At 43.0% G+C, this 22,182-nt stretch overlaps 3 protein-coding genes across 4 annotated transcripts in view; 1 reads left to right on the top strand and 2 right to left on the bottom strand.

Annotated features, from left to right (window-relative positions):
* LOC309358657 (uncharacterized protein) lies at positions 1-14,787 on the bottom strand. 2 transcript variants are annotated; one of them, XM_081892033.1, is made up of 2 exons: positions 14,765-14,787; positions 1-776 (listed from the first exon to the last, which is right to left on the bottom strand). In XM_081892033.1, exon 2 carries the CDS (start codon positions 756-758, stop codon positions 249-251), a length of 510 nt encoding a protein of 169 aa, XP_081748159.1. In that variant the 5' UTR covers positions 759-776; positions 14,765-14,787; the 3' UTR covers positions 1-248. The 2 variants fall into 2 exon arrangements, with proteins under 2 accessions (XP_081748159.1, XP_081748158.1); XM_081892032.1 differs by lacking the exon at positions 14,765-14,787 and adding an exon at positions 1,667-1,730.
* On the top strand, positions 5,656-7,565 carry LOC309358662 (uncharacterized protein). Its single transcript, XM_081892039.1, has 2 exons — positions 5,656-5,735; positions 6,805-7,565. The coding sequence occupies exon 2, from the start codon at positions 6,823-6,825 to the stop codon at positions 7,312-7,314; it is 492 nt and encodes a 163-aa protein (XP_081748165.1). The 5' UTR covers positions 5,656-5,735; positions 6,805-6,822; the 3' UTR covers positions 7,315-7,565.
* LOC309358659 (uncharacterized protein) overlaps positions 12,872-22,182 on the bottom strand; it is a 16,183-nt gene continuing 6,872 nt past the window's right edge. Inside the window, exon 2 of the mRNA XM_081892035.1 lies at positions 12,872-13,593. Within this exon, the coding sequence (XP_081748161.1) occupies positions 13,072-13,575 (504 nt within the window). The 5' untranslated portion in view covers positions 13,576-13,593 and the 3' untranslated portion in view covers positions 12,872-13,071. The remainder of the gene's footprint in view (positions 13,594-22,182) is intronic.

Here is a 22,182-nt window from a genome sequence, read left to right on the forward strand (position 1 = left end):
TTACTGTAATGCGCCAAAAGCTTTATTGAAAAGATTCAAGAAATGACATTGATAGCTGTATGAGAAATACAGAAGAAATTTAGCATATAAGCATCTTAGTTTTCTGGACTAAGCAAAGAGGTGGGGGATGAAGAGGGTTCAACTTCAGCAGTGGATCCTGGGATTTAGCCCTTTTGAACCACGACCAATGGATCTGTATCAAGTTCTCTGATTATCAGTTCATAATATGCTTCTCAGGTTTAATTGGCTTATGCACAGATGTTACCACGACGCCCGAACTTCCTTCCAAGGAGTGCTCCTCTCCCATAGCCCAAACCATAGCCAAAGCCCCCAGAGCTTCCAAGGAGGCCAGACCCATAGCCCAAGCCCCCATAGCCATAGCCTCCTACGATCCCGGAACCACCAACTGCACATGGAGTGTTGCCTCCAACAGCCACAGGCTCACAGCTGGCAGAGAGGATGGGCCCTGGGATGGTCACAACGCAGGCAGGTGGCTGGACCACGACCTCTGCTGGTGGGATTTGGTTGATGCAGGATGGGATAACTCCTGCCAGGACTCCGAGGTTGGCTGCTCTTTCAGCACCTCCATATCCATAGCCGAGACCACCATATCCGTAGCCAAATCCTCCATTTCCATAGCCGAGACCTCCCAATCCATAGCCGAGACCACCATAGCCAAGACCTCCTGCTGATCCAAACCCAACAGTGGGGGTGGAAGCACAGGATGGGACAGCACAGGATGGACCACAGTCAACCATTGTTGGATGGAGGTGAGTCTGAAACCAAAAACACCAAGGTAACACAGTAAGCCATGGCTGAAGATGAATCTAAAAAATAAGGTTGCAGAACTGAGCAGAACATGGAGCATGAAAACCAAAAAACAACAGAGAATTATAAATTGTCAGATATGATGTATATGAAGGAGGCCCAGTGTTGCATGCTTCAACCAGATGTAGACAGAACGTCCTATTGTCAAGGGTCATGACAATTGCAGTTCAACAACAATTGGAAGCCCAGTACTTATTCTCTACTCTCCGACACATGTTCCAACCAATTAGGGTTCACATATTATAGGTTTATTGTCCAAACTCCATCTGTGAGGTTTTGTCCTCTTCCCAAAAATTACTACCTTAATTTTAGAATGGTTGACTGTTCACTGCTGTTTTGTGCAAAAGACATTCAACTTCCTCAAAAGTCTCTGCATCCCAATTAAGGTAGCAGAAATCAAAACAATATCGTTGGCATACAGAAGAACTGAGAGTTTGACTTCCTGAATAGAAACAGGAAAATATTCCAGGCCTCCTAGTTCTTGAACAATATCATTTATATAAAAATTGAAAAGAAAGGGTGCTAGGCAGCATCCCTGTCAGACTCTCCTCTCAGTAGGGATATTATCAGAAAGCAACCCATTTGCCACAAGTCTAACCCTAAGCAAAGTATGGCTATGCAGCAGTTTATACAACTATGAAGTAGGTATGATGAACTGTAGTCCTTCAGTTGTCACTGGACTTTAGTCCCCTCAGTCAGCAAGCCCAAAGGTCAAGCGTGACCAAAGGTCAAGGACCAAATGGTCTCATTCTTGCTCTAGTGGGAATATCAATCTAGCCTTCCACTGTCATAAACTTCTGATAAATTACGAAGTATTTCCCCAAGAAATCAGACTTACCTACTTCTTTGAGAAGATGTAGTGAAGACAGAAGAGTCAGATGAAGCTGTTGGAGGAAAGGAGAGAACTCTGAGCTTTTATATAGTTCTGCCAGCTGCCCCTTTGACTCAGAAACCGCCTATTTCCTGCAAACATTTGACTTAGCTGTCACCAACGCAATATGCAAAATTACTTTGCTAAGCACAAAAGAGGGAGGTCACAAAATTAAGTGGTTGTAATAATGCAACACAAATAGTCTTGACACCATGTTTTTCCCTCACTCATTCTTTTAATGTTGCTGGCCTCAAGTCAAATTGCTCTAATTTATCTGTTGCTTTTAACCAGAAACACCCAGAGGGAGAGGATGGAGATTAAGGTGCCTTCATCAGCTCTGGGGACTCTCAGTCATTATCAAAGCTTTTTGCATACATATATGGGATTTTAGGACACCACCGATATTAGAGGAAGGCAGAGTCTTAAAATGATGTACAAACATGGGAGAAGCTTTGCTGCATCAGGGAAAAGACCCAACTAACTCTGTTCTTGTAATGGCCAGACAGAAACAGGACCTGCGAACAATAGCAGGAAAGCGCTATGGCCCCAGTCTTCTACTTGTGGAATAACCAAGAAGCATCTGATTGGCCACTGTGGAAAAGATGATGCCTTTGCTCTAAAAAAAGTTAAGCAAACCAACTAGAACTATAAGCTCCATGCAAATACATTGGTGCCTTGGTTCTTGAACGTAATCCATTCCGGAAATCCATTCGACTTCCAAAACGTTTGAAAACCAAGGCGCAGCTTCTGATTGGTGCAGGCACCCTGGAAACAATAGCCGACAAGCACACTGGATGTTCAGCTTCCAAAAAAAGTTCCTAAACCAAAGCATTTACTTCTGGGTTTGTGGCGTTCGGGTTCCAATTGGTTCATCAACTAAGCCATTTGAGAACCAAGGTTCCACTGTATATAAAATAAATACAATACATTTTTAAAATCTGACACCAAAGGAAGGCACTGTTGTTGACATCTGCTCATCTTGAGAGACAATGGAGTGTGCCTATAGGTGTTAAGTCAAGCCACTGTGTTAGCAGCACTGAAGTGATCTCCCTGGGGCAAAAGCCTGGGCAGTGGGCATGGAGGTTTTGGCCAGCAGACAAATGAAAGTAGACCAATACGTTTGGCACCAGCTTGGCTGCATGAGTTGCTGGAAGGCAGCTTACAAGGCCCCATCCAACTGTCTTGGGGACTGTACTCCAGATTTGTGTAGTGTTTACTTGTTAGCCACTTCTTCATCTGAAGATATCCTGCAAGCCAGCAGAGGTTTAGGATCAGAGTTTTCCTTCTCCTTGATGGGCTACCTTCCCAGGTTGACAAGCACCATCTGCCCCACACTTCCCTAAACAACTCATGCAGAAACCACCTTCTTGATTGTTGGGCCCACTATTGGTCTCGTTAGCTCAATCCAAGCAGGGAAAGTCCCTAGCTCACCAAGGGTTTGAGGCCTATTGGCTACCCTCACTTGGTTTAGGGGGACAGTTGAAGCTGCTCCCGGGGTGTGGCCAATGTCTCATGCTGCCAGCTTCTGGGAGCCATCGGTGAGATTTGAGTGCAGGGTGGGGACCAAAGGTGGGCAAAATATCTGAAAAGGAGCATGTTGTGTCCCCAGACAGAGGCACTATCCCTCCCTGAACACCCTGAACACCCCAAAAGAATGCTATTATTACTATTACTATTACTATTACTACTATTACTATTATTACTATTATTACTGTTATTATTACTGTTACTATTACTATTACTATTACTATTCCCCAGTCGCTCTGGGCAGCTCCTAGCATCCTAGCAGAATATTAAAAACATGACTCTCTCTCTCTCTCTCTCTCTATATATATATATATATGGAAGTTTTTAATGTTATATATATATATACCATATATATTTATGGTTAACAAGCAATTAGCAATCCCCCTTTCAGAAACTATCAAAACACTTTCATTTATTAGCAACAAATCACAAACACAGATAGCTGAAATGATTATGATGGTGGATGTCATTCTTAGATTGCACCCATCAAAATCCATCAAGGGTGATGTCTGGCTTGTTCATTGTTTTCAGTTGGTCTACTCTCAGTATGGATAAACAACAGATCACCAAAAAGCTGCCATCTCTTCTATCGGCCCCATGCAATCTTGCATATTGATGGGACAGAGGATAGGATTTCTGATGCTTGTATAAGAATGAATATGGAAACAGGTGGCTATTCCAGGGTTTTATTACATCTTAGTTAAGTTTTGCATTTTGTTGGCAACTTTGACATTATGAGTTGCAGAGAGATTGGAAATTCATGCAATCCGGGATGGCTGATGTAACAAGTGAATTTAATATTTGATCCCTTATTTACTGGCACCATTTTCTAGTACAGGGCTGCTAAATCTGAAGTTCTCCAGATGTTTTGCTGGATCACAACTCCCATCATCACTGGTTACATCAAACCTATTTCCCCCCAAAACGTTTTCTCACTAACACTGTCAAATAATGTTGCTTTAGTGGGTACCTGTATATATGATAACCTTGTGTCAATGAATATTAGAGCTTTACTTATACAGTTATTTTTTGAAACTGTATTTGAAGGGATCTCTTTTATTACAGGCAGGCGATGCAACCTGATTAAAAGCTAGCTTTACTTAATTTGTTAAGAGATGGCCATAAAAATTAAATGTGGAAGGATCTAGCAGTCTTTTTGTCTGCAGCTAGAAATTCATAAAGGGACGCGGTTGGCACTGTGGGTTAAACCACAGAGCCTAGGGCTTGCTGATCAGAAGGTCGGCGGTTCAAATCCCCGCAACGGGGTGAGCTCCCGTTGCTCAGTCCCTGCTCCTGCCAACCTAGCAGTTCGAAAGCACATCAAAGTGCAAGTAGATAAATAGGTACCACTCTGGCAGGAAGGTAAACAGTATTTCCGTGCGCTGTCCTGGTTCACCAGAAGCGGCTTAGTCATGCTGGCCACATGACCTGGAAACGCCGCAACCCCAGAGTCAGCCACGACTGGACCTAATGGTCAGGAGTCCCTTTACCTTTACCTTTTAGAAATTCATAAACATAAAATCGGAAAACAGCAACTAGTTTAGCTACAGAAGCATGATGACTTTGGAACATAGCTCTTGTGGAGACACCAGTGAAGCATTTTAGAGCACCAAGGAACACAAAGACCAAAGATCATTTTGAAACTCTATGGTATATGTTAATCAACACAGTGGAAAGAACAATGCTGTTTCCTCACCACCAGCCACTCATTGCTCACTCTGGAACCATCAGTTAAGGCAAAGTGGAAGATACAAGTGATAAAAACCAACTGTAAACATTGAGACTAACCTGCTTAATATTTAACAGCACTGTCTGCATTGCTAATATGTGGAATGTTTCTTGGAAGGTGGGGGTACAAGAGGATTGTTTGTTTTTTAAAAAAAAATCAGAAAAATAAATAAAAAGAAAAACCGCATCTAGTCCAGCATCCTGTGCCCAACCAGATTCAATGAAAAGCCCACAAGAAGGATGTGATTTTGATAGCCCTCTTCCCAATGGTTCACACTGCAGTGAAGGTAGAGAACGATGGCAATGTGTTGTGGCTGGAAAGATCAACTGAAATCCTGGATGTGAAAGTCAAGTAGCCCACTCTGAACACCCACGGCTACTTTAGCTATTTTGAAGAGAGAGAAATGGGGACAACGTATCTGTTGATCTGTCTGACAGAAAAGGAACATACAATCATTTCTTTTAACTTTGTTTTGCAGAGGAATTAAGAAGCCAAGATCAAAAGTTTCAGAGTGGGAGAGACGCGTTGTGGGAAGTTGAGGAAATGCTAACACTTTTGTCTCATTTTTCATTCTTATTAAAATAATTAGGAGGCCTGAGGCATATCACAAATTATTTGCTAATTCAAGCTTCAGAGGAACAGGGGGTGTATCCAAGCCAATTTTGGGGCCATTAGGGGATCCAGTCAAAAGAGTATAAAAGGGTTCCCTGGGCTGAGATATCTCAACAGCTTCCCTGAACTTCATCTCCTTCTCTCCATTTCTACTCTTCTGAGACTTTGGTAAGTCACTTGTTCACTCGGTAGAGCATGAGGCTCTTAACCTCAGGGTCAAGGATTCGAGCCCCACACTGGGCAAAACGATTCCTGGATTGGTTGAGCTAGATTACCCTCTTGTTCCCTTTCAACCCTACCATTCTATGAGTCTACGCTGGGATCTTGCACTTGCATGATTCTTGCACTGGTCAGAGGGTTCAACTAACTGAATTCCAACTCTTTTATTCTGTGAGATGGATAGCTCTCCCCAGGGGTGCCAAATTGAATAAAATATGGGGGGCAGGTAAGCACGCCTACACCATTTGAATGGCAATGCTAATCAACTTGGGGGGAGGGCAGCCCACTCAAATATTTTATGGGCTCGCCAAAGAGACCTTCAACCAGGAATCTTAATCCTTCATGTTGTTGGTTGGCTTCTTTTCTGTATCTATCTTATGAAATCATGTATTTAGCTGCCTTATAATAAGTTAGTCTCTTGGTCTATCCAAAGTGTTATCGTCTGCAATGACCAGCTGTGACTCTCCAAAGTTTCAAGGAGGGGGCATTTACCAGCTCGACCTGCAGATTCCTGGAACTGAACCTGGCACTTTCTGCATGCAAACCATGCATCCTGCCACTGAGCAATGACCCTATGACCCCTCCCATAGAAACAAAGAAAGAGCCTAGACTTCAAGGCTCTGTCTAAAGCGCTGACTTAAATAGAAGCATATGAAGTTGACCTGTACCATGTCAGACCACTGGCACCTAGTTCAGGATTGTCTACACTGACTAGAAGATGCTCTACACTGGACTTCAGGCAAGGGACATTCCCTGACATTCCTGGGACCATGAGGGATAAGATTTAGGACGCACAATGGAGAGAAAGGTTGTAGTGGACAATACAGAATGCATGAATCAGTGCTTAATGTTTGTTGAATAACAGAAAACAGCTGATTTTCAATCAAGGAGAAAAGAAGATGGTTTAAGGTGGGGAAAATGGGAATGGGGGAAATATCCTACTACCTCTGACAGATTCCCTGCACTCCCAAGTGATGCACCCCACACTTATTTTCTCCCTTGGTGTTTTTGCTTTCAGACTCACCTCCATCCAACAATGGTTGACTGTGGTCCATCCTGTGCTGTCCCATCCTGTGCTTCCACCCCCACTGTTGGGTTTGGCTCAGCAGGAGGTCTTGGCTATGGTGGTCTCGGCTATGGATTGGGAGGTCTCGGCTATGGAAATGGAGGATTCGGCTACGGATATGGTGGTCTTGGCTATGGAAATGGAGGTGCTGAAAGAGCAGCCAACCTTGGAGTCCTGGCAGGAGTTATCCCATCCTGCATCAACCAAATCCCACCAGCAGAGGTCGTGGTCCAGCCACCTGCCTGCGTTGTGACCATCCCAGGGCCCATCCTCTCTGCCAGCTGTGAGCCTGTGGCTGTTGGAGGCAACACTCCATGTGCTGTTGGTGGTTCCGGGATCGTAGGAGGCTATGGGGGCTTGGGCTATGGGTCTGGTCTCCTTGGAAGCTCTGGGGGTTTCGGCTATGGTTTGGGCTACGGGAGGGGAAGGAAGTTCGGGCGTCGTTTTAGCATCTGTGCATAGGCCAATTAAACCTAAGAAACATATTATGAACTGATAATCAGAGAGCTTGATACAGATCCATTGGGTGTGGTTCAAAAGAGCTAAATCCCAGGATCCACTGCTGAAGTTGAACCCTCTTCTTCCCCCACCTCTTTGCTTTGAAGTCCAGAAAACTAAGATGCTTATATGCTAAATTTCTTCTGTATTTCTCATACAGCTATCAATGTCATTTCTTGAATCTTTTCAATAAAGCTTTTGGCGCATTACAGTAACCCATGTGTGTTGGTTTTTGTAACACCTGACCTCAGTTACACACAGCAAGCCATCCAGCTGACTGAAGTAATTTTTGTCTAAATTAAAACGGGAATGTGTCTCAAGGCATGTTTGCCAACAAAAATTTGTCAGATGTTTGGAGGTTTTATACTTCAACTTTAAGAGATTCTGGGCTGGTAGGAAGCTATGGCTATGGGTCAGGTCTCCTTGGAAGACATTTTGGTGGCTACCTTGGAGGTCTGAGGAGGGGTGGGCTCCTTGGAAGGAAATCCCTGCTGGGATGTTGTGGTCATACATACTTTTAGATATATTGAAGTCTTGAAGAACATATTTGTGATGATGACAGGAATGACCCTGAATGGGTGAAGATGATGCAGTGTCTTGTCCTGGGACCATCCTAGAAGCCAACATCTTTTGCATGATTGATTGATTGATTGATTGATCTTTTGCATGAATTTCAGCCATGTTTCCTTCCTCCTTCTTTCCCCCTTGAAAGTATTTAATCCATGAATGAGTTCAGAGCTACATTGTACTAAATCCGCCTTTGCTTTGTTCATTTCTGCTATCTGTACACTTGTCTACTTGACACTATCCATATTTGCATTAAAAAGCATTCTGTCATCGACTCGCTCCCTCTCCCTCTCTTGTTTGATTTGGCATCTTATGGTGAAAATTCCCCCAAAAAGAATACCAGGGTAGTCTCCCATGTTTGAAAAATCCTGGAATATGTTGGTCTAGAAGACCCTGAGCTAACTGAGAACTTAAGGGGCACTTAATAGGTTCAGAAGGCAGTGCACGAGTGGGGAAACATTGGCCTTCCCGATATTGCTGACCACCACACCTGGCATTAGGTATATTTTGTTTCAGACCTCATAATTGCTATTTCTTTTTTAAAAAAACTTTTTAAATTCAAAATTAAAACAAAACATATTATCCAGAAACATATCATCCTTATTTTCCCCCCATTTTTCCTCCCTCCCCCCACCCTCCCGTACAAAACCTACCCACCCCCACCCCCCGGCTTCCCTCAGTTCCAGTCTTTGATTTCTCTGAGAATGCTGTTTTCTGCATGTTACAAAGTTGTATAGATCCTCAAACTATTTAGCTGATTATTATAAATGGCAGCTGATTTTGCCATTTCAGCGTATTCTATCAGTTTCATAAGCCATTCCTCCTTAGTTGGTAATCCTTTCCAATCCACTTCTGACTTCCAACTCTACAACGATATGATTCTATGAATATGCACACCACTCCTCTCCTCATTTGAGTTTCCCAGACACTGGTATTCAGAGAGATATTAGCTGCAACAGTGTAAGGGGAATATAGTCATCATGACTAATGACCACTGATTGCCTCCCCACCCAACCAATGAATTTGCCTAATCCTCTCTTGTTGTTATTGTTTAGTCGTGTCTGACTCTTCGTGACCCCATGGACCAGAGCACGCCAGGCCCTCCTGTCTTCCACTGCCTCCCGCAGTTTGGTCAAACTTATGTTGGTAGCTTCGAGAACACTGTCCAATCCACTCCTTCTCTGTCGTCCCCTTCTCCTTGTGCCCTCCATCTTTCCCAACATCAGGGTCTTTTCCAGGGGGTCTTCTATTCTCATGAGGTGGCCAAAGTCTTGGAGCCTCAGCTTCAGGATCTGTCCTTCCAGTGAGCACTCAGGACTGATTTCCTTAAGAATGGATAGGTTTGATCTTCTTGCAGTCCACGGGACTCTCAAGAGTCTCCTCCAGCACAATCCTCTCTTAGCAACATCCAAGTTGATGGCCATCTCTTTAATTGTTGTAGGAGGGAATACCATTATTCAAATATATTCTGTGTGAAGTCCCTCCCCGCTGGGTCCTAAATAGTTCAACAGTCAGTTCTAGTCTTATGAGAGAAGGAGACAAGCAAGGTGGCTTTCATGTCATGAACCACAAACAAACCAAACTATTATATGGGAGAAGCCCAAAGGATAAATGTTTATGGGATTGATGTTTTGTTCAGATATGTGTGTGCAACATGATTCAGCTAAGGTCATTAAAACATATTACTGAAAGAAAATCATTGATATGGAAAATATCCATATTGTTTCTATAAATGTATGAGGGCTGGGGGATGCCGTCAAATGATGGAGGGTCTCTGACTGTACTAGAGGCCCTACATTATTATTTTTCTATAACAGACACCCCATGTGACCACTACTAATAGATTATTATCCCACTTCTACTTTGGTAGTAACTGTATGGCAGCTGGAAATAGGTATTCCAGAGGGGTGACCATATTTATATTTCAGGTATAAAAATAAAAACCAAGACAGAGGGGGAAATATTTTTGCTGCTGGGGAACTATACAATCATCCCCTTACTTTCACATCTGTTTACTCTCGGAGTAGTAATCCACCCACTTTATAGCTCAAATGCTTAGGTGTTTGCAAAATAATAAAAAAAAAATTGGCGAGATTATATTTTCTTGGAATTTGAATGTTAATTGTAACAAACTTGTTCTCAACAGAATTTCCAGCACATCACTTGACCAGTAATCTGGAAAGAAGAGTATGTTCCCATTTTTGAACATGTGCAATTTAGTGGATGTGTGGCATTTTCTGAATTGGACAGCTGTAGAAAATACAGTGGTACCTCGGGTTAAGTACTTAATTCGTTCCGGTGGTCTGTTCTTAAACTGAAACTGTTCTTAACCTGAAGCACCACTTTAGCTAATGGGGCCTCCTGCTGCTGCCGCACCGTCGGAGCACGATTTCTGTTCTCATCCTGAAGCAAAGTTCTTAACCCGAGGTACTATTTCTGGGTTAGCGGAGTCTGTAACCTGAAACGTATGTAACCTGAAGCGTATGTCACCCGAGGTACCACTGTATTTTTTTTTTCTTCCAAGCTTCGGTTATTAACAGAAATTGCAAATATTCTAGTCTTTATATTGGAATTAAACATATTTAAATTGAAGCTATAATCCTATCAGATCATTCCCCTATTATACCATGATATCTCAGAGGAGGCAAACCAAATGGCTATAACAAATTATTTCAACAGGAATGCCTCACCTGATGTCCAACACAATATTCTTGGGGATGTCTGAGGCATTTGCATTGTGGATGATACTAAAAGAAATTGAGCTCTCTTCCAAAGACACAAATCATGGCAGAATGCAAGATTTGGAATTAAAGCATAAAGGAGCTGGCCCCAATCATATACATGCCAAAATAATTGCCAAAAGAAAATAACTAGAGGCTCTCAAATTACACAAAATTGCTAAATCAATACTGTTCTTACTGTTCAATACTGTTCTTAAAACAGAACTATTATGAGGCAGGGTATAGAAACACTAAATTAATAGCAATTATTCCAACTATAAGAAAACTTAAATCTCACATTACTGCTATAAATCAAGCAAATGTCCAATTGATGTATGACCCCAAAGAAATCAATATCCTTTTTTTTGCAAGCTACTATTTAAAGTTATATGGATAATCACACCCCAAAGGGAAGATATTACTTATACTAATTACTAATGAAGCCAATTTTGCAGCCAATTGACCATACCTATAGAGAAGTTTTAAATTAGGAAATTTCAGGAGAAGAAAGTAAATATGCTACACAAAAGTTGGAAAAATGATAGAGCCCTGGGTCATCCATCATTTTATATATATATTATATTATATTGTGAGGAGGCAAAATCCCTGATACTTAGTTCTGCATCATAATCATTCCCAAGTCAGGGCATGGTTGGGAGGATGCAGATTCTTATTGACCCATAACCCTCTTAAATAGACCCCCCAAAAGTTCACATTTATTTTATTTCATGTTATTTATAGATCTACGATGTGAGGCATTCGACTGCCCTGAAAAGGATTGTTTTAAGACAGTTCTAGTTTATGGCCCTGGATTTAAAGTTTTAAGAACGGTAAAAAAACTATGAACCAAGGATTTTGCATCAATCTGGACAAATTCAGCTAATATTCTATACTGAAATACTGTGAAAGCTGAAACAGAGATATCTGTTGCCTCCCTTTCTCATTGGAGACACTCACTGAAGCAATATGGAATAATCCAAACCTTTATGGCTGGTGAGGAGAGGGTGGCGAATGGGGGTGGTGACTAGATTGTCAAAGTAGGACCTGGGAGACCAAGAGTTGAATACCCACTTGGCCATGAAGCTCACACACCTCTGCACACATTCCAGCGTGCCAATATCCTTCTTAAACTGGACACAGTATTCCAGGTGTGGTTAGACCAAGGCTGCATAGAGTGGTACTATTACTTCCCTTGATCTGGACACTAGACATCTGTTGGTGCAACCTAGAATAGCAATAGCTTCTTCTTCTTCTTCTTCTTCTTTTTTTTTGCTGCTTCATCACACTGTTGACTCATGTTAAGCTTGTGGTCCACCAAGACTCCTAAATCCTTTTTACATGTGCAGTGGTACCTCTGGTTACGAACTTAATTCTTAGCTCCAGTTTCAAGGCAAGTTTCCCCCCTGAATGAATAACTATTCATGGCACTCTGAAGGATGACACTGCACTCGTGTTGAAAAAGAGGGAAATGTGAATTTTATCCAGATGACTATATCTTAATTTATTTCTTTTTTTTCTCCAAGTGAATTTTTATTGTTTTCCTTACATATTCTTTTCCAACAAATTGTAATAGCACCATACATTCCCTTTGACTCTGCCGAGTCGTGACCCCCCTCCCTCCCCACAACTGGTATATTTATCCTCTTTCCATTACACACATCATTCTCATATTAATACTATTATACATTGGAGGTATTATGTCAATCCTGCTAGTGTCTTGACCTCTTTACAATTCTTCTTTAAATATTCAATATATTTACTCCAGTTATTTTGGTATCTTTGATCTCCCTGGTCCCGGATCCTCCCTGACAGTTTGGCAAGTTCTGCATATTCTGTCAACTTCGCCTGCCACTCCTGAATAGTTGGTATATCTTGTACTTTCCATCTTTGGGCCAGAAGGGTCCTCGCAGCAGCTGTAGCATACATGAACAAATTTTGATCTTCTATTTTAATTTCTGTTTCTATTAAGCCTAATAGACACGCTTCCGGTCTTTTGCGGAAAGTATATCTAAATATTTTTTTGAGTTCATTATAAATTGATTCCCAATTTATGGGAATCTATCTTAATTTATTTCCACATATAAGGAAAGCATTCAGGGTGCTAGAATGGAGGGCTTCCCCCCCCCCACACACCCCAGTTTTAATATGGGCAAAGGGGGCTTCACATACCTGAAGTCCTGAACAGCTTGCTATGAAGAACTGAGGCTTAGTGTTCAAAAACCAAGACACAAACATTCTAAGAATGAAGAAGCTTTATTGAAAAGTTCAAGGAAATGGTACATAGAGTTGTAAAAGAAGCAAGGAAGACGAACAGTGTGGAAGGATCTTATTCTTCTCTACTTTAAAATAAAGGGGGGGGTGATTTTTCAGCCATGGTTATTTAGATTCAGCACTTGGATATCAGTTCAGGATATGCTTCTCAGGTTTAATTGGCCTATGAACAGATGCTAAAACGACGCCCGAACCTCTTTCCAAGGAGTGCTCCCCTCCCGTAACCCAAACCATAGCCGAAGCCCCCAGAGCTTCCAAGGAGACCAGACCCAAAGCCCAAGCCCCCATAGCCTCCTACGATCCCGGAACCACCAACGGCACATGGAGTGTTGCCTCCAACAGCCACAGGCTCACAGCTGGCAGAGAGGATGGGCCCTGGGATGGTCAGAACGGAGGCAGGTGGCTGGATCATGACCTCTGCTGGTGGGATCTGGTTGATGCAGGATGGGGCAACTCCTGCCAGGACTCCGAGGTTGGCTGCTCTTTCAGCACCTCCATAGCCATAGCCGAGACCACCAAAACCGTAGCCGAATCCTCCATTTCCATAGCCGAGACCTCCCAATCCATAGCCAAGACCACCATAGCCAAGACCTCCTGCTGAGCCAAACCCAACGGTGGGGGTGGAAGCACAGGATGGGACAGCACAGGATGGACCACAGTCAACCATTGTTGGGTGGAGGTGAGTCTGAAAGCAAAAACACCAAGGGACAGAATAAGTGTAGGGTACATCACTTCAGTGGGGGTGGACCACAGTCAACCATGGCTGAAGAAGAATCTAAAGTATATAATTGAAGAACTGAGTTGAATATGGAGCATGGAAACCAAAGAGGACCAAATAATTATAAAAGCTGAGATATAAGGTACATCAGGGGGAGTCAGTGTGTAGTTTTTTCTGATGTTGCAGACTTCAACTCCCATCAGACCCAAGCAGCATGAACAACAGAGAAGGGTGATGAGACTATAGGAACCTCACTATAACTACTGAGTGAGAACTACACCCCTGTGGTAGAAAAATAAGAAAATACTCATAGATATTGGAAGGATGATTCAGTGATGATGCTCTGAATTTTAAATAGCATGCTATGTCTACAATACAATCAAAAACATTTTTTTTTTGACATGCTGGAGCTCAATAAACCATTTTCTAGCATGGTAGGAATGAAGAGAGAGAGAGAGAGAGAGAGAGAGAGAGAGAGAGAGAGAGAGAGAGAGAGAGAAAAGCTGCAATCCTTTATCTATTTACCTGGGATTAAGCATCTGTGAACACAATAGGGCTTACATATCAGTAAAATGCAGATATTTTGTGCCACAAAATAGAGAAGTGTGCCTGTGTGCATGCGAGCACCTGTCTGTTTATCCCTGACTGTGTTTAAATTACATTCAGGGAGACAATGGAAATCTGGTGGTGCCTTCCAAATATCACAATTCTCCCCAACATATTTAGAGTTCATTAATATGAATTTCCCACTTTAGCCTTCCTAAATGTAAGGTGGCAGAGCCAGCCTCTAACTCCCATCTGCCTCAGCCAGCATGCCAAATGGCCAAGGATGATGGGAGTTTTGGCTCAACAACATGCGCAAGATTCCTCTTTCTCCTCTTTTCCCCTAGACATATGTCCCAACCAGCCAGGGATCACATATTAAATATAACTACAGAGGGTAAAGTAGGGTTGGGGAAATTGTGGCCCTCCAGTTGTTCAATATCCCAAGTCACCTTCGGCATCATTCCTGATGGTCAGGGATGATGTGAGCAACATCTCAAGGACCACAGGATAGCCATCCCTGTCCTAACTGGAAAGTCCATCTAGCCTATCCTTTGACAACTCTGGGAATATTCCACCTAGAAAATAGACTTACCTGCTTCTTTGAGAAGATGAAGTAAAGATGGAAGAGTCAGATGGAGCTGTTGGAGGAACTGAAGGAAGTCTGAGCTTTTATACAGTTCTGCCAGCCTCCCCAGTACGTAAGGTGCTGCCCCTTTCCAGCTAATCGTTGTTGGCAATTGTTCTTTCATGTGCAAAAAAAAAAAATCAGTTTACGAAGCACAAAGAGGGAGGCCACAAAATTAAACTGTGGTAACAGTGCAACATAATCATGACACCTATCCCTTTGTGCCTCCCTTCCTTTTAATTTTGCTGACCTCGAGTCAAATAGCTCCACTTTGTCTGATGTTTTAAAGCAGAAACACCCCGAGGGAGGAGATGGAGATCATCAAAGCACTTTCATCAGCACCGGGGTCTGTAGGACATCATCAAAGCTTTTTGCATATGCATACAGGATTCTGAGACATCTCCAGTAACAGTGGAAAACGGTGTCCTTGAATGCCACAGGTACATCAGAAGAGTCCTGCTGAACAAGGCCAAAAAGCCCATCAAATATGACATCCCTTTCTTTCACTTGCCCACCAGATCCCTTACCAAAATGCTAGCAAGCCGGACCTGAGTCCAGCAACACCAACACCAGTTGGAAGGAAAGAGTTGGAAAGAGCTACTTCCCCCATGCTTTCCTTCTGGGATAACCAAGAAGTATCTCGTTGTCCACTGTATGAAACAAGATGCTAGAGGATATAGCTGTTTGGTTTGAGCCAACTGCAATGCTCTTTATATTCTTATCTTCTCCATTTGAACTCGCTCTGGAATGTCAGAGATGTTTCCTTCAGCCTAGCAAAGTTTAGGGTTAATTTGAAGTGGTGTACTTCACAGCAGGAGCAGTCCTTATTTGAAAATAAGAGAAGTAGTAGTGTATGTTTGTATGTGTTTAAGAGATGTAGATACCCTCCCCCCACACACACACAAACATATAATAATAATAATAATAATAATAATAATAATAATAATAATAATAATTTGTATCCCGCCTTCCCCGGCCAAAGCCGGGCTCAGAGCGTCTAACAACAGGTAAAAATAGTACAGTGTACATAAAATTGCACAGTCAATTAATTAAAATACATTCTAGAATCAATTCAGAATCAAATTAATGGCAACCATCGGGTTAGAGCTCTATGAAGATTACAGAAGGAGAGAGGGGGTCAGACTGTGCCTGGCGGAACAGCTCCGTCTTGCAGGCCCTGTGGAACGATGTCATGTCCCACAGGGCCCTAGTCTCTTGTGACAGAGCATTCCACCAGATTGGGGCCACGGCCGAGAAAGCCCTGGTGAAAAACCCAAGGCAGTGCTCGACAGCTCTCTTTGGCTTCTGCAGCCCAGCCCTACTAAGGGAACTGAAGGATGGGAGAAAAAACTATTTCAGCGCCAAGAACCTCTTCCTCTGGGAATCAGTTTCATTGCAGATTCCAGACGCTGTTACGAAATTTGCTTCATGGAACCAAGTCCAAGCCAGAAATATAAAATCAGCAAAGATTTGAAATCAAAAGAAAATGGTGACATTCTTCTTTTTAAAAATGTCTTTTAAAAGGAATTAAAACTTTCATACTGGGAAGCCATGAAATGTATTCAAAGGCTGCAACTCAAAACAAATTCATTTACAGGCAGAAAATCACACACAAGCATAGCTGGATGGTGGTGACAGGTTGGTGGGTTTTACCTAAGAAAGTCATTCTCAGGTTACATCCATCAAAATCAATTGTGATCACTGACTTGCTGATTGCTTTCAACAGGTCTACTATCAGCATGACTTTAGTTGGAAATAACTAGTATTTCTGCAAAAATCTAACAAGGGAGGTAGATGGATAGCTACAGATCTTTACTGAAGGCACCATCTCATCTATGTGTCCATTTGCTCTTGCATATCGATGGGCCAGATGAAGATAGGGTGATTTCAAAGTCGAATATGGAAACAGATGACTATTGAGGGCTTTTCTTACTTTTGCATTGTGTTAGCTGCTTTGACATTACAACTTACAGGCAGTTTAAAAATTCACAAAATCACAGGCATCTAGTAATGTAAGTGAATTTGATATGTGATCTCTAATTGGCTGGGACAGGTGTCTGGTGTGGCATCTGTTGCCCTCCAGATGTTTCTGGATCAAAAGTCTCACCATCCTTGCCTTCTATACCTTCATTACCTCATTTTCAAGAGAGGGGACTTCAAGTGATTGTGAACATTTGCAAACTCTTGCCAATCAGCTGGGAAGCCCACAAGATGGTCATGATTTCACTAGCACTCCCCCCGAACTTTGATTCCCAGCTACTGGTAAACAGAGGCATATTGTATCTGGCAGTGGAGGCAGAAAACAATGGCAATATTTTGTGCATGGGGTGTTCAGCTGAGATCCTAAGTATGGAAGTCAAATAGCCTATTGAACCTATTTCCAGCTACTCCCGCATCTTTTAAGAGAATGAATGGGGCAGGGTATCTGTTGATCTATCAATCAGTATGAAACATGTAGAAGCCTATTGTTGTTGCTGCTGCTGTTCTCCATTCCTTCCTCTTACAGTGGAGGTAGAAAACAAGGTAAAGGTAAAGGTACCCCTGCCCGTACGGGCCAGTCTTGACAGACTCTGGGGTTGTGCGCCCATCTCACTTAAGAGGCCAGGGGCCAGCGCTGTCCGGAGACACTTCCGGGTCACGTGGCCAGTGTGACATCGCTGCTCTGGCGAGCCAGAGCCGCACACGGAAACGCCGTTTACCTTCCCGCTAGTAAGCGGTCCCTATTTATCTACTTGCACCCGAGGGTGCTTTCAAACTGCTAGGTTGGCAGGCGCTAGGACCGAGCTGCGGGAGCGCACCCCACCGCAGGGATTCGAACTGCCGACCTTTCGATCGGCAAGTCCTAGGCGCTGAGGCTTTAACCCACAGCGCCACCTGCGTCCCAGAAAACAAGAGTTTTGTTCAAAATAAAGATTTTAACCTCTGGGGAAAACTCTGGAAAAGTGATCTGAAGTTCACAGCATGTTATTCTTTGAAGGAGAACAACCTGAAAATGATTTACTCTGAGTAGGCAAAGATGTATAAGACTGAATCAGATAAGTGCTGGAGATGCAAAGAGGCTGAGGGAACATTCTTTCATATGTGGTGGACTTGTAAAAGGGTAAAAGAGTATTGGGAAATGATCCATAATGAATTGAAAAACATATTTAAAAGTACTTTAAAGTACTTTAAAGAGTCCTTTCTGTTGGGGATAATTCAGACTGAAATTCCCAGGTGTCAAAAATGTTATTTATATGCCACTACTGTGGCCCGTGTTTTGTTAGCCCCAAAATGGAAAACTAACAAGGTCCTAACCAAAGAAGAATGGCAACTTAAGTTGGCAGAATATGTGCAGCTTGCAGACTTAACATATAGAATAAGAGAACAAGAAAAGCATATGTTTAGAGAAGATTGGGAAAAGTTTATTGAATATATGGGAAATAACAGTGGACAGGTGAAAATGCTGGCAGCATTAAGATAAATTCAACAGTGTAAATAAGTTATGATGGATGTAATAATGGAATACTGAATGGTATAGTTTCTATAAAATATGCAGGGATTTATGATATGTAAAATGAATCATGGAAAGAGAAGAATGGAAGTCATTGATAGCTTAAGGATGTAAAAACTGAGTACTTTAAATTGTAAAGCAGAAAATTTAATAAACATTAGGTTAAGGTAAAGGGACCCCTGACCGCTAAGTCCAGTCGTGGATGACTCTGGGGTTGTGTGCTCATCTCACTCTAGAGGCCGAGGGAGCCGGTGTTCGTCTGTAGACAGCTTCCGGGTCATGTGGCCAGCATGACTAAGCCGCTTCTGGTGAACCAGAGCAGTGCACAGAAACGCCATTTACCTTCCCACCGGAGTGGTACCTATTTATCTACTTGCACTTTGACACGCTTTTGAACTGCTAGGTGGGCACAAGCAGAGACCGAGCAACGGGAGCTCACCCCGTCGCAGGGATTCAAACCGCCGACCTTCTGATCGGCTAACTAAGCTCTAGGCAAAGAAAACAAGAGATTTGTTCTGTGTATGGACTGATCAACTGAAATCCTATGTCAGACAGTATCACAAGCTGCTGAGAAGATAGCCAGCTACTTCAGCTACTTTAGAGAGATTGAATAGGAACAGGGTATCTGCTGATCTGTCTGAAAGCAAGAAACATGCAAGCAATTTTATGTTTCATTAAATCTGTTTAGCAGAAGAATGAAAATGCAAAGATCAAAAGTGTCAGAAAGGGCAAGGCGCATTGTGGGGAGCTGAAGAAATGCTAACGATTTTGTGTCATTTTTCTTTCTTATTAAAGTAATTAGGGGGCATGAGACATTTCAGAAACAGTTTGCTAATTAAAGCCTCGGGGTGAAGGGGGTGTATCCCAGCTAGCTGTAGGGCCATCAAAGGACACAGCCAAAATAGTATAAAAGGGCTCCTTGGGCTGAGATATCCCAACAGCTTCGCTTGACTTTATCTCCTTGTCTCCATTTCTACTCTTCGGAAACTTTGGTAAGTCAAGTCTACCTTTATATGTTAGAATGTTACCTTTAAATGATTCTTGCACTTTCAAGAGGTTCAGATTTCTGAACTCCAAGAGAACACCAAAATTCTAAACAAAAAAAATTCCTTCCAGTAGCACCTTAAAGACCAACTAAGTTAGTTCTTGGTATGAGCTTTCGTGTGCATGCACACTTCTTCAGATACGAAAGCTCATACCAAGAACTAACTTAGTTGGTCTTTAAGGTGCTACTGGAAGGAATTTTTTTTGTTTTGACTATGGCAGACCAACACGGCTACCTATCTGTAACCAAAATTCTATTAATCTTTGAGATGTGTAGAAATTGTGTGTTTGTATGTGTGTATACAGGGACACGGGTGGCACTGTGGTCGGCGGTTCGAATCCCCGTGACGGGGTGAGCTCCTGTTGCTCGGTCCCAGCTCCTGCTCACCTAGTAGTTCGAAAGCACGTCAAAGTGCAAGTAGATAAATAGGTACCGCTCTGGCGGGAAGGCAAACAGTGTTTCCGTGCGCTGCTCTGGTTCGCCAGAAGCGGCTTGGTCGTGCTGGCCACATGACCTGGAAGCTGTACGCTGGCTCCCTCAGCCAATAAAGCAAGATGAGCGCCACAACCCCAGAGTCGGCCACTACTGGACCTAATGGTCAGGGGTCCCTTTACCTTTTATGTGTGTATACACAGTCTTCTGAAAATTGGAAGTTGCCTTCTCCTAGCTTGCAGTGTTAGCCTGTTGAGCTCAGTATTACCTACAATGACCACCAGTAAAGATCCAGGATTTCTGATCAGATTCCATGCCCAGCTGCACCCAGCCCATGACATTCTGCATGCAGAGCAGATGTTCTCCCAGTTAACTACAGCCTCTCCCCCTGCCCGCCACCCATCTTATAGTATTTGAAACATGCTTTCAGAAGTAGGTATCTCTGTTTTCTTGGGAAGCTGGGATTCTGGGTCCCATTCTACCACACATTGTGGAAATCCAGCATTCATCATTACCGTGAGCAAAACTAGCCTCATATGCTTAAGTCTTTTTAATTCATGAAGGGGTTAAGACCATAGAGTAAGCTGTCTTTCCAGGGTTAGCTCACCTTGAGAGGGGTTAGATAATCAAGGTTTTGTTCTTTCCCAGTCTAAGTGAAGATGCTAGGCTGGTTGATCCAGCTTCGCCGCATGGCTCTCACAAGCCACTCTTGAGTTCCCATAAAAAATAATTAGGAACTTTCATCATGCTGCAATTAAGCCCAGTACTGCCTGTGCAACTTGTCTGACTGATGTGTGGAAAAGCACATGAAACTGACCTTTGAAGGGTTTGTAAGTAAACCAATTTTAAAATTGCCAACCTTGTGCTCTTTTCCTATGCTCAGGAAGGAGGGAAGTTTTGAAACTTGCAAGGGCATGTTTCAAAGGTATAACAGTTTTTATGTCCATGCTCTATTTCCAGAAATTCTCTTTTATACCTTTTTTTTTTTCATTGAACAAAAAAAAAATCTAGCACTCATCACTCTCTATGGTTGGATACCTTTCATATTTCACCAATCATGTAACCTTCACGAGAACTGACACCAGAGGGCAGCACAAACTAATATTAATGTGCTTTTTGTGGAACAAAATTTCATGGAAGACCTGTGTTTAAAAAGCAGGGTATTGGTCCATCTAACTCAGTATTGTGTACAGTTTATCTTGTGTATTTTATGAAGTCAAGTATTTAGCTGCCTAGTACTGAGTCAGACTCTTGGTCCATATAGCTTGCTATTGTCTACAACGACCAGCTGTGACTCTCCAGACCAGGTTTCAAAGAGGGAACATTTCTTAGCTCAACCTGGAGATTCCTGGGACTAAACATGAGACTTTCTGCATGCAAAACATATGTCCTTCCCCCAGAAAGTGATGGTCCTTCCCCTAGAAATAAAGAGCTCAGACCTCATGGCTCTGATCTTCCTGGAACCATGAGGGAAGAGAAGAGCTGTAGTGGCGACGTAGAGGACAATACAGAATACATGAATTAGGGCTTCATATTTGACGAATAACAGAAGACAGCTGATTTTCATTCAAGGAAGATGGTTTAAATTGGGTGAAATGGGATTAAGGGAAATATCCTAATACATCAGGCAGAAACCCTTCACTCCCCACTGAAGTGATGTACCCCGCACTTATTTTCTCCCTTGGTGCTTTTGGTTTCAGACTCACCTCCACCCAACAATGGTTGACTGTGGTCCATCCTGCGCTGTCCCATCCTGTGCTTCCACCCCCACTGTTGGGTTTGGTTCAGCAGGAGGTCTTGGCTATGGTGGTCTCGGCTATGGATTGGGAGGTCTCGGCTATGGAAATGGAGGATTCGGCTACGGATATGGCGGTCTCGGCTATGGCTATGGAGGTGCTGAAAGAGCAGCCAATCTCGGAGTCCTGGCAGGAGTTGCCCCATCCTGCATCAACCAGATCCCACCAGCAGAGGTCGTGGTCCAGCCACCTGCCTCCGTTCTGACCATCCCAGGGCCCATCCTCTCTGCCAGCTGTGAGCCTGTGGCTGTTGGAGGCAACACTCCATGTGCCGTTGGTGGTTCCGGGATCGTAGGAGGCTATGGCTATGGGTCTGGTCTCCTTGGAAGCAATTTTGGTGGCTTCCTTGGAGGTTCCCATTTTGGTCTGAGGAGGGGTGGGCTCTTTGGAAGGAAATCCCTGCTGGCACGTCGTGGTAGTGTGTGCTATTAAGCCTACTGAACTTGTTAAGAAAAAATCTGTCTGATGATTATAGCCATGACCCTGAATGGGTGAAGATGATGCAAATCTATTATTATTTAGTGTCTTGTCCTGAATTCTGAGCTTCTGGGACCATCCTAGAAGCCAATATCTTTTGCATGAATTCTAGCCATGTTTCATTTCTCCTTCTTTCCCCCTTGAA

This window comes from Podarcis melisellensis (genome assembly GCF_964234715.1).
Source record: "Podarcis melisellensis genome assembly, chromosome: 16".
In the NCBI taxonomy this organism is placed as follows: Eukaryota; Metazoa; Chordata; class Lepidosauria; order Squamata; family Lacertidae; genus Podarcis; species Podarcis melisellensis.